General features: G+C 43.9%; 1 protein-coding gene across 2 annotated transcripts in view; it reads right to left on the bottom strand.

Moving 5' to 3' along the window:
* LOC121551675 (tetratricopeptide repeat protein 30A) overlaps window positions 1–13,132 on the bottom strand; it is a 39,391-nt gene that overhangs the window by 3,856 nt on the left and 22,403 nt on the right. The window contains exons 12-16 of one of the 2 annotated variants that reach the window (XM_041864385.2): window positions 10,053–10,118; window positions 7,995–8,071; window positions 1,568–1,778; window positions 373–444; window positions 190–293 (exon numbers count right to left, since the gene is read on the bottom strand). In XM_041864385.2, the coding sequence (XP_041720319.2) occupies window positions 190–293; window positions 373–444; window positions 1,568–1,778; window positions 7,995–8,071; window positions 10,053–10,118 (530 nt within the window). The remainder of the gene's footprint in view (window positions 1–189; window positions 294–372; window positions 445–1,567; window positions 1,779–7,994; window positions 8,072–10,052; window positions 10,119–13,132) is intronic. The other variant, XM_041864386.2, reaches the window with a different exon arrangement.

The following is a 13,132-nucleotide window of genomic DNA, read 5'->3' as shown; positions in this document are numbered from 1 at the left end:
TTTTGCCCCAAAGCTCCCTACACTGTCAATGCATTTTGCCCCAAAAGCTCCCTACACTTTCAATGCATTTTGCCCCAAAGCTCCCTATACTTTCAATGCATTTTGCCCCAAAAGGTGGGTAAACAGCGTTTCCGTAAGTTCACCCTCCACTACACCGCTGAATGCCTTTACCATGTAAATACAACTCACCCTATAACCAGGTTGACTATACAGAGGTGAAAGACTTTCTTATCGGGGTCGTCGTAGGAGAGCTCCTCTTCCTCTTTTTCTATCTTCCTCATCAGTTCTTCAGCCTGAGGAGAACAGCGTTACAGGAACACTGGTGGGCTCAGATGTTACACTGTGCTTTATACTTCACACACTCACTCCTACCTCTTCGTTCTGGCTGGTCATGATATAGGACACACACAGGTTAGCCAGTACAGCAGCACTGACATTCAGGATCTAGACAGAGAGAGAGAGAGAGAGAGAGAGAGAGAGAGAGAGAGAGAGAGAGAGAGAGAGAGAGAGAGAGAGAGAGAGAGAGAGAGAGAGAGAGAGAGAGAGAGAGAGAGAGAGAGAGAGAGAGAGAGAGAGATAGACAGAGAGAGAGCGAGACAGACAGACAGACAGACAGAGAAAGAGACAGAGACAGAGACAGAGACAGAGACAGAGACAGAGAGAGAGAGAGAGAGAGAGAGAGAGAGAGAGAGAGAGAGAGAGAGAGAGAGAGAGAGAGAGAGACAGAGATAGAGAGAGAGAGACAGAGAGAGAGCGAGACAGACAGACAGACAGAGAAAGAGACAGAGAGAGAGAGAGAGAGACAGAGAGACAGAGAGAGAGACAGAGAGAGATGGAGAAAGAGAGAGACAGAGAAAGAGAGAGAGAGAGACAGAGAGAGAGAGAGAGAGACAGAGACAGAGAGAGAGAGAGAGACAGAGAGAGAGAGAGAGAGACAGAGACAGAGACAGAGAGAGAGAGACAGAGAGAGAGACAGAGATCAGTCAGAAGAACACTTTGGGAGAAGGGCAAACCTGCGTTGGTAAAACTGCGGATATTCAACACTTCATCACTCCAGAAACACTAACGTATCATGCAGAGATGAGACACAGCAATCTGAGAGTCCCCAATGGCACCATATTCCCTACATAGTGCACTACCTTTGACCAGAGTACTATGGAAAGTAGTGCACTTTGTAGGGAATAGGGTACCATTTGGGACTTAGTCCAGGTGTGAGACTGACCACTGCATTCAGAGTCACTTCCCTCTGCCACCAGTGGTGAGACTGGGGTACAGGGGCGTGTGTGTGTGTGTGTGTGTTACCGAGGGTTTACGTTGGCAGGGACACTCCTGTATGCTACACTGTTCCAGCTATGTAGCCAGCAGGGGGAAGGGGAACAGAGACATGTTTCATTTCAACACCTCCTATTCTCCTGTAGTCTATACGGCTATGGTCAACAGTAGTCCACTACAGGGGCTTTCTGAACAGAACCATCTAAGGCGGGCCGTGCACATTCAAATGGTATTGTATGTGATCCCTCCCTCCTTCCTCCTCACCCAATCTCCCCTCCCTCTCTAGTTAACTCACGTTGTCGTAGTGTTTCTTAACGATGGGTTCGTAGAAGCCAATGGCCTCCTTGTATTTGTTCTCCTGCATGAAGAGCACGTGAGCCACGTTGAGCTTCCAGGTGTCGTGTTCGTTACAGAACTCCACCGACTTACGGAAGATCTTCTCAACCATCTGGTAGTTCTCCCTGTTCCAGTAGATCTTAGCCTGGGCCATCAGCACTGGGATGTACCTACAGGATAGGACAACAGTTATATACCTGTAGATCTTAGCCTGGGCCATCAGCACTGGGATGTACCTACAGGATAGGACAACAGTTATATACCAGTAGATCTTAGCCTGGGCCATCAGCACTGGGATGTACCTACAGGATAGGACAACAGTTATATACCAGTAGATCTTAGCCAGGGCCATCAGCACTGGGATGTACCTACAGGATAGGACAACAGTTATATACCAGTTATATACCAGTAGATCTTAGCCAGGGCCATCAGCACTGGGATGTACCTACAGGATAGGACAACAGTTATATACCAGTAGATCTTAGCCTGGGCCATCAGCACTGGGATGTACCTACAGGATAGGACAACAGTTATATACCAGTTATATACCAGTAGATCTTAGCCTGGGCCATCAGCACTGGGATGTACCTACAGGATAGGACAACAGTTATATACCAGTTATATACCAGTAGATCTTAGCCTGGGCCATCAGCACTGGGATGTACCTACAGGATAGGACAACAGTTATATACCAGTTATATACCAGTAGATCTTAGCCTGGGCCATCAGCACTGGGATGTACCTACAGGATAGGACAACAGTTATATACCAGTAGATCTTAGCCTGGGTCATCAGCACTGGGATGTACCTACAGGATAGGACAACAGTTATATACCAGTTATATACCAGTAGATCTTAGCCTGGGCCATCAGCACTGGGATGTACCTACAGGATAGGACAACAGTTATATACCAGTTATATACCAGTAGATCTTAGCCTGGGTCATCAGCACTGGGATGTACCTACAGGATAGGACAACAGTTATATACCAGTTATATACCAGTAGATCTTAGCCTGGGCCATCAGCACTGGGATTTACCTACAGGATAGGACAACAGTTATATACCAGTTATATACCAGTAGATCTTAGCCTGGGCCATCAGCACTGGGATGTACCTACAGGATAGGACAACAGTTATATACCAGTTATATACCAGTAGATCTTAGCCTGGGCCATCAGCACTGGGATGTACCTACAGGATAGGACAACAGTTATATACCAGTTATATACCAGTAGATCTTAGCCTGGGCCATCAGCACTGGGATGTACCTACAGGATAGGACAACAGTTATATACCAGTAGATCTTAGCCTGGGTCATCAGCACTGGGATGTACCTACAGGATAGGACAACAGTTATATACCAGTAGATCTTAGCCTGGGTCATCAGCACTGGGATGTACCTACAGGATAGGACAACAGTTATATACCAGTAGATCTTAGCCAGGGCCATCAGCACTGGGATGTACCTACAGGATAGGACAACAGTTATATACCTGTAGATCTTAGCCAGGGCCATCAGCACTGGGATGTACCTACAGGATAGGACAACAGTTATATACCAGTTATATACCAGTAGATCTTAGCCTGGGCCATCAGCACTGGGATGTACCTACAGGATAGGACAACAGTTATATACCAGTAGATCTTAGCCTGGGCCATCAGCACTGGGATGTACCTACAGGATAGGATAACAGTTATATACCAGTTATATACCAGTAGATCTTAGCCTGGGTCATCAGCACTGGGATGTACCTACAGGATAGGACAACAGTTATATACCAGTAGATCTTAGCCTGGGTCATCAGCACTGGGATGTACCTACAGGATAGGACAACAGTTATATACCAGTAGATCTTAGCCTGGGTCATCAGCACTGGGATGTACCTACAGGATAGGACAACAGTTATATACCTGTAGATCTTAGCCAGGGCCATCAGCACTGGGATGTACCTACAGGATAGGACAACAGTTATATACCAGTTATATACCAGTAGATCTTAGCCTGGGCCATCAGCACTGGGATGTACCTACAGGATAGGACAACAGTTATATACCAGTAGATCTTAGCCTGGGCCATCAGCACTGGGATGTACCTACAGGATAGGATAACAGTTATATACCAGTTATATACCAGTAGATCTTAGCCTGGGTCATCAGCACTGGGATGTACCTACAGGATAGGACAACAGTTATATACCAGTAGATCTTAGCCTGGGTCATCAGCACTGGGATGTACCTACAGGATAGGACAACAGTTATATACCAGTTATATACCAGTAGATCTTAGCCTGGGTCATCAGCACTGGGATGTACCTACAGGATAGGACAACAGTTATATACCAGTAGATCTTAGCCTGGGTCATCAGCACTGGGATGTACCTACAGGATAGGACAACAGTTATATACCAGTAGATCTTAGCCAGGGCCATCAGCACTGGGATGTACCTACAGGATAGGACAACAGTTATATACCTGTAGATCTTAGCCAGGGCCATCAGCACTGGGATGTACCTACAGGATAGGACAACAGTTATATACCAGTTATATACCAGTAGATCTTAGCCTGGGCCATCAGCACTGGGATGTACCTACAGGATAGGACAACAGTTATATACCAGTAGATCTTAGCCTGGGCCATCAGCACTGGGATGTACCTACAGGATAGGATAACAGTTATATACCAGTTATATACCAGTAGATCTTAGCCTGGGTCATCAGCACTGGGATGTACCTACAGGATAGGACAACAGTTATATACCAGTAGATCTTAGCCTGGGTCATCAGCACTGGGATGTACCTACAGGATAGGACAACAGTTATATACCAGTAGATCTTAGCCTGGGTCATCAGCACTGGGATGTACCTACAGGATAGGACAACAGTTATATACCAGTAGATCTTAGCCTGGGTCATCAGCACTGGGATGTACCTACAGGATAGGACAACAGTTATATACCAGTAGATCTTAGCCTGGGTCATCAGCACTGGGATGTACCTACAGGATAGGACAACAGTTATATACCAGTAGATCTTAGCCTGGGTCATCAGCACTGGGATGTACCTACAGGATAGGACAACAGTTATATACCAGTAGATCTTAGCCAGGGCCATCAGCACTGGGATGTACCTACAGGATAGGACAACAGTTATATACCTGTAGATCTTAGCCAGGGCCATCAGCACTGGGATGTACCTACAGGATAGGACAACAGTTATATACCAGTTATATACCAGTAGATCTTAGCCTGGGCCATCAGCACTGGGATGTACCTACAGGATAGGACAACAGTTATATACCAGTAGATCTTAGCCTGGGCCATCAGCACTGGGATGTACCTACAGGATAGGATAACAGTTATATACCAGTTATATACCAGTAGATCTTAGCCTGGGTCATCAGCACTGGGATGTACCTACAGGATAGGACAACAGTTATATACCAGTAGATCTTAGCCTGGGTCATCAGCACTGGGATGTACCTACAGGATAGGACAACAGTTATATACCAGTAGATCTTAGCCTGGGTCATCAGCACTGGGATGTACCTACAGGATAGGACAACAGTTATATACCAGTAGATCTTAGCCTGGGTCATCAGCACTGGGATGTACCTACAGGATAGGACAACAGTTATATACCAGTAGATCTTAGCCTGGGTCATCAGCACTGGGATGTACCTACAGGATAGGACAACAGTTATATACCAGTAGATCTTAGCCTGGGTCATCAGCACTGGGATGTACCTACAGGATAGGACAACAGTTATATACCAGTAGATCTTAGCCTGGGCCATCAGCACTAGGATGTACAGTACCAGTCAAAGGTTTTTCTTTATTTGTACTATTTTCTACAATGTAGAATAATAGTGAAGACATCAAAACTATGAAATAACACATATGGAATCATGTAGTAACCAAAAAAGTGTTAAACAAATCAAAATATATTTTACATTTTAAATTCTTCAAAGTAGCCACCCTTTGCCTTGATGACAGCTTTGCACACTCTTGGCATTCCCTCAACCAGCTTCACCTGGAATGCTTTTCCAACAGTCTTGAAGGAGTTCCCACATATGCTGAGCACTTGTTGGCTGCTTTTCCTTCACTCTGCGGTCCAACTCATTCCAAACCATCTCAATTGGGTTGAGGTCGGGTGATTGTGGAGACCAGGTCATCTGATGCAGCACTCCATCACTCTCCTTCTTGGTCAAATAGCCCTTACACAGCCTGGAGGTGTGTTGGGTCATTGTCCTGTTTAAAAACAAATGATAGTCCCACTAAGCCCAAACCAGATGGGATGGCGTATCGCTGCAGAATGCTGTGGTAGCCATGCTGGTTAAGTGTGCCTTGAATTCTAAATAAATCACAGACAGTGTCACCAGCAAAGCACCCCCACACCATAACACCTCCTCCTCCATGCTTTACGGTGGGAAATACACATGCAGAGATCATCCGTTCACCCACACCACATCTCACAAAGACATGGCGGTTGGAACCAAAAATCTCAAATTTGGACTCCAGACCAAAGGACACACTTCCACCAGTCTAATGTCCATTGCTCGTGTTTCTTGGCCCAAGCAAGTCTCTTCTTCTTATTGATGTCCTTTAGTAGTGGTTTCTTTGCAGCAATTTGACCATGAAGGCCTGATTCACGCAGTCTCCTCTGAACAGTTGATGTTGAGATGTGTCTGTTACTTGAACTCTGTGAAGCATTTATTTGGGCTGCAATCTGAGGTGCAGTTAACACTAATAAACTTATCCTCTACAGCAGAGGTAACTCTGGATCTCCCATTCCTGTGGCGGTCCTCATGAGAGCCAGTTTCATCATAACACTTGATGGTTTTTGCGACTGCACTTGAAGAAACTTTCAAAGTTCTTTACATTTTCTGGATTGACTGACCTTCATGTCTTAAAGTAATGATGGACTGTCGTTTCTCTTTGCTTATTTGAGCTGTTCTTGCCATAATATGGACTTGGTCTTTTACCAAATAGGGCTATCTTCTGTATACCCCCCCTAACTTGTCACAACACAACTGATTGGCTCAATCGCATTAAGAAGGAAAGAAATTCCACAAATTAACTTTTAAGAAGGCACACCTGTTAATTAAAATGCATTCCAGGTGACTACCTCATGAAGCTGGTTGAGAGAATGCCAATAGTGTGCAAAGCTGTCATCAAAGCAAAGGATGTCTATTTGAAGAATCTCAAATATACAATATATTTTGATTTGTTTAACACTTTTTTGGTTACTACATGACTCCATATGTGTTATTTCATAGTTTTGATGTCTTCACTATTATTCTTCAATGTAAAAAATAGTAAAAATAAAGAAAAACCCTGGAATGAGTAGGTGTGTCCAAACGTTTGACTGGTACTGTACCTACAGGATAGGACAACAGTTATATACCAGTAGATCTTAGCCAGGGCCATCAGCACTGGGATGTACCTACAGGATAGGACAACAGTTATATACCAGTAGATCTTAGCCAGGGCCATCAGCACTGGGATGTACCTACAGGATAGGACAACAGTTATATACCAGTTATATACCAGTAGATCTTAGCCAGGGCCATCAGCACTGGGATGTACCTACAGGATAGGACAACAGTTATATACCAGTAGATCTTAGCCAGGGCCATCAGCACTGGGATGTACCTACAGGATAGGACAACAGTTATATACCTGTAGATCTTAGCCTGGGCCATCAGCACTGGGATGTACCTACAGGATAGGACAACAGTTATATACCAGTAGATCTTAGCCAGGGCCATCAGCACTGGGATGTACCTACAGGATAGGACAACAGTTATATACCAGTAGATCTTAGCCAGGGCCATCAGCACTGGGATGTACCTACAGGATAGGACAACAGTTATATACCAGTTATATACCAGTAGATCTTAGCCAGGGCCATCAGCACTGGGATGTACCTACAGGATAGGACAACAGTTATATACCAGTAGATCTTAGCCAGGGCCATCAGCACTGGGATGTACCTACAGGATAGGACAACAGTTATATACCTGTAGATCTTAGCCTGGGCCATCAGCACTGGGATGTACCTACAGGATAGGACAACAGTTATATACCAGTAGATCTTAGCCAGGGCCATCAGCACTGGGATGTACCTACAGGATAGGACAACAGTTATATACCAGTAGATCTTAGCCTGGGTGAGGTCAAGTCACCAATATGGAAGTAGTGGTAATGTACCATTCAGCCAATCAGAAAGGGAGAAGGGCCAGACCAGCCACTGATCAGGAAGAATAATGGACCAAACTGACCAACCAGCAGAGTAGGTGAGGTAAGCCACCAATCAGGGAAGAGAAAGGTGAGGTAAGCCACCAATCAGACAGGAGAATACTCAGTAGGGGCAGGGTCTACTCACTTCTCCACCATCTCATCGTAGTCCTGGAGGGTCTTCTTCAAGGCTTCGTTATCACGGGCTAGCCTGGCTTCCTGCACCTTAGAGACAAAGATTACACACAGGTTACGGGCTAGCCTGGCTTCCTGTAGTTGACTGTGGACAAACAGGGTTTGGAATGGATGCTTTGTTATTGCAATTGAATGCATGTTGTTCTCTCCAATAATAACACACAGTGGCGCCCCGCCATTCAGGGCAGAGAGCTCAAACATTCAAGCCCCTTGGATGCTGCCATAGAGTTACGTTAGAAGTGCCCATCCAAGAAGGCTCAAGGTCATTGGCCACAGATAAAATGATGTCAAATCACGTTCTGTCTACTGTAGCTTTGATTGGACTGATCATGTCAACATCATACTTTCAAAATCTTAAGCTAGCAGTCATCATCATGAGTCAAGTCGACAATCTACTGCCAAATCCTTTTCAATCCTTGTCATATGAAGAGAAATTATAGATAAAATGTATCGGTGCTCATCGGCCATTGAACATAAACATTACACAACAAGTTGGAAATCGCAAATTCAACAATGAGTGGTTTGGAAGTGGAGTGGGTGTGTGGTCCAAGTCTGGGTTTAAGGGTCTCTTCTCCAAGCTTAAAAGGATAAACATTCAACATTGGCCATGCTGTCAATCCAGCATGACTTCTGCCACGTTCAAGACAACTGGGAACTCGGAAAAAAACTAGCTCTGATTGGGAAAAAAATATGTTTTGAACGGTTCATCCAACTCGGAATTGCAAGTCAGGAACTCGGGCCTCTTTCTAGAGCTCCGACCTGGAGATCACTAACGTCATAATTCGACCTTGATTTTTCAGAGTTCAAGGTTGTCTTGAAAGCACCATAAATCCAGAGAATGCCAGACTTGACAAAGGTTGATGACAAAATTTGCCCACGAAGGACCGCCACGCCACCTTCCTGTTCAAGTGAGCACAGCACAACAAAGTGAGTCCAAAAATGTATTGTATGCTGCTGCGTAAATGATGTAATATGCCAGGGAGATATGTATATTGTAGCTAAGAAAGTAATACTAAGTGTAAGTTGTGTAGTAAGCTGTTAGTAGCCCATGTGCCTCACTAACAAAGTTAGTTAGACTACGTCCGTCCTAGCTCGCTCATTAATGTCTTTATCGAAATTATGGATTGCCTCTTATCCGCTCGTCGTCCCCTTACGCCATAGTTTGTACATCTCAATTGTCAGTATAAACCACATTTGTTTAAGCAAGTCAGCCATATCAGCTATGTTTTTTTAAAGGCAGTAAATGAGGCTGAATGAACTGTTTCGCTGCCAGACAAGGCTCCGCTGATAGCCAGGTGTAGCAGTGGTAAGGTGTTGGGACTGCTGTTGGGACTCTGCTTTATGTAGGCCCTAACAGTTTGTGGGCACCGTTTGTCACCGTTATAGTGCAATTAATGTATTGTTTAGTGTTGTGTTGTGGCTTTGCTGGCATGCTACAAAAAAATATATTTTTTAGTTTGCCCCACCAAGATTTATATGGTAAAATCACCACTGATAACACAGAATAGTCTATCACTCTATCCTGAACAGTTCAGGGGAAAACTTGACTGATAGCTGAGAGGAACAATATAAAGCTATTAAAGGTTCAACAGCTCCAATGTGACCAGATCAAAAAAATGACTGGGCTGTAGAAGGCTTGGAAAAGGTAAGTGTGCGTCCCAAATGGCACCCTATTCTCATAGGGCTCTACTCGAAAGTAGTGCACCATATAGGGAATACACTCTTAGAAAAAAAGGGGCTATCTAGAACCTAAAAGGGTTCTTCGGCCGTCCCCATAGGAGAACCCTTTGAAGAACCCTTTTTGGTTCCAGGTAGAACCCTTTTGAGTTCCATGTAGAACCCTTTCCACAGAGGGTACTACATGGAACCCCAACAAGTTCTACCTGGAACCAAAAAGGGTTATCCTATAGGGACAGCCGAAGAACCAGAATAAACAGACAACATCAACAGGATAACAGGATAAACAGACAACATAGGATGACAGAAAGAGAGGAGACTGGAAGAACGTAACCTGTTTGGCCAGCTTGCGTAGTTGATCTGTCAACTTGGCGTTCATCTCATCAAACTTCCTGAAGGCCTGCGATGGTCAAACACAACAGAGACGTGATCAGAGACAGGGATATATACCTCAGAGTGAACAAACAGCAGCAACAATGACACAGGACTTTAAACACTCTGTATTATAGAGGACTGGTTTATTACATTACTCGAACATTCAGGTCATTGGCTAAAACATGAAACACAAATATATGTGTGTAGTAGTGGTGTGTTTAATGCTACTGAAGGTTGATGCTAGTATAGGGTGATTAGTACTAGTAGGGAGTAGGTAGTATAGGGTGATTAGTACTAGTAGGGAGTAGGTAGTATAGGGTGATTAGTACTAGTAGGGAGTAGGTAGTATAGGGTGATTAGTACTAGTAGGCAGTAGGTAGTATAGGGTGATTAGTACTAGGGAGTAGGTAGTATAGGGTGATTAGTACTAGGGAGTAGGTAGTATAGGGTGATTAGTACTAGTAGGGAGTAGGTAGTATAGGATGATTAGTACTAGTAGGCAGTAGGTAGTATAGGGTGATTAGTACTAGGGAGTAGGTAGTATAGGGTGATTAGTACTAGGGAGTAGGTAGTATAGGGTGATTAGTACTAGTAGGGAGTAGGTAGTATAGGGTGATTAGTACTAGGGAGTAGGTAGTATAGGGTGATTAGTACTAGTAGGGAGTAGGTAGTATAGGGTGATTAGTACTAGTAGGGAGTAGGTAGTATAGGGTGATTAGTACTAGGGAGTAGGTAGTATAGGGTGATTAGTACTAGGGAGTAGGTAGTATAGGGTGATTAGTACTAGTAGGGAGTAGATAGTATAGGGTGATTAGTACTAGTAGGGAGTAGGTAGTATAGGGTGATTAGTACTAGTAGGGAGTAGGTAGTATAGGGTGATTAGTACCAGAAGGAGTAGGTAGTATAGGGTGATTAGTACTAGTAGGGAGTAGGTAGTATAGGGTGATTAGTACTAGTAGGGAGTAGGTAGTATAGGGTGATTAGTACTAGTAGGGAGTAGGTAGTATAGGGTGATTAGTACTAGTAGGGAGTAGGTAGTATAGGGTGATTAGTACTAGTAGGGAGTAGGTAGTATAGGGTGAGTACTAGTAGGGAGTAGGTAGTATAGGGTGATTAGTACTAGTAGGGAGTAGGTAGTATAGGGTGATTAGTACTAGTAGGGAGTAGGTAGTATAGGGTGATTAGTACTAGTAGGGAGTAGGTAGTATAGGGTGATTAGTACTAGGGAGTAGGTAGTATAGGGTGATTAGTACTAGTAGGGAGTAGGTAGTATAGGGTGATTAGTACTAGTAGGGAGTAGGTAGTATAGGGTGATTAGTACTAGTAGGGAGTAGGTAGTATAGGGTGATTAGTACTAGTAGGGAGTAGGTAGTATAGAGTGATTAGTACTAGTAGGGAGTAGGTAGTATAGGGTGATTAGTACTAGTAGGAGTAGGTAGTATAGGGTGATTAGTACCCAGTAGGAGTAGGTAGTATAGGGTGATTAGTACTAGTAGGGAGTAGGTAGTATAGGGTGATTAGTACCAGTAGGGAGTAGGTAGTATAGGGTGATTAGTACTAGTAGGGAGTAGGTAGTATAGGGGTGATTAGTACGTAGGCAGTAGGTAGTATAGGGTGATTAGTACTAGTAGGGAGTAGGTAGTATAGGGTGATTAGTACTAGGGAGTAGGTAGTATAGGGTGATTAGTACTAGTAGGGAGTAGGTAGTATAGGGTGATTAGTACCAGTAGGAGTAGGTAGTATAGGGTGATTAGTACTAGTAGGGAGTAGGTAGTATAGGGTGATTAGTACTAGTAGAGTAGGTAGTATAGGGTGATTAGTACTAGTAGGGAGTAGGTAGTATAGGGTGATTAGTACTAGCAGGCAGTAGGTAGTATAGGGTGATTAGTACTAGTAGGAGTAGGTAGTATAGGGTGATTAGTACTAGTAGGCAGTAGGTAGTATAGGGTGATTAGTACTAGTAGGTAGTAGGTAGTATAGGGTGATTAGTACTAGGAAGTAGGTAGTATAGGGTTATTAGTACTAGTAGGCAGTAGGTAGTATAGGGTGATTAGTACTAGTAGGGAGTAGGTAGTATAGGGTGATTAGTACTAGTAGGGAGTAGGTAGTATAGGGTGATTAGCACTAGTAGGGAGTAGGTAGTATAGGGTGATTAGCACTAGTAGGGAGTAGGTAGTATAGGGTGATTAGTACTAGGCAGTAGGTAGTATAGGGTGATTAGTACTAGTAGGGAGTAGGTAGTATAGGGTGATTAGTACTAGTAGGGAGTAGGTAGTATAGGGTTATTAGTACTAGTAGGGCAGTAGGTAGTATAGGGTGATTAGTACTAGTAGGAGTAGGTAGTATAGGGTGATTAGTACTAGTAGGGAGTAGGTAGTATAGGGTGATTAGTACTAGTAGGGAGTAGGTAGTATAGGGTGATTAGTACTAGTAGGGAGTAGGTAGTATAGGGTGATTAGTACTAGTAGGGAGTAGGTAGTATAGGGTGATTAGTACTAGTAGGGAGTAGGTAGTATAGGGTGATTAGTACTAGTAGGGAGGTAGTATAGGGTGATTAGTACTATAGGGAGTAGGTAGTATAGGGTGATTAGTACTAGTAGGGAGTAGGTAGTATAGGGTGATTAGTACTAGTAGGGAGTAGGTAGTATAGGGTGATTAGTACTAGTAGGGAGCAGGTAGTATAGGGTGATTAGTACCAGTAGGGAGTAGGTAGTATAGGGTGATTAGTACTAGTGGAGTAGGTAGTATAGGGGTGATTAGTACTAGTAGGGAGTAGGTAGTATAGGGTGATTAGTACTAGTAGGGAGTAGGTAGTATAGGGTGATTAGTACTAGTAGGGAGTAGGTAGTATAGGGTGATTAGTACTAGTAGGGAGTAGGTAGTATAGGGTGATTAGTACTAGTAGGGAGGAGGTAGTATAGGTGATTAGTACCAGTAGGAGTAGGTAGTATAGGGTGATTAGTACTAGGAGTAGGTAGTATAGGGTGATTAGTACTAGTAGGGAGTAGGTAGTATAGGGTGATTAGTACTAGGCAGTAG

Source organism: Coregonus clupeaformis, chromosome 35, assembly GCF_020615455.1.
Source record: "Coregonus clupeaformis isolate EN_2021a chromosome 35, ASM2061545v1, whole genome shotgun sequence".
Taxonomy (NCBI): domain Eukaryota; kingdom Metazoa; phylum Chordata; class Actinopteri; order Salmoniformes; family Salmonidae; genus Coregonus; species Coregonus clupeaformis.
The sequence above is the reverse complement of the archived record's forward strand: the minus strand, read 5'-3'. Positions and strand labels throughout refer to the sequence as shown.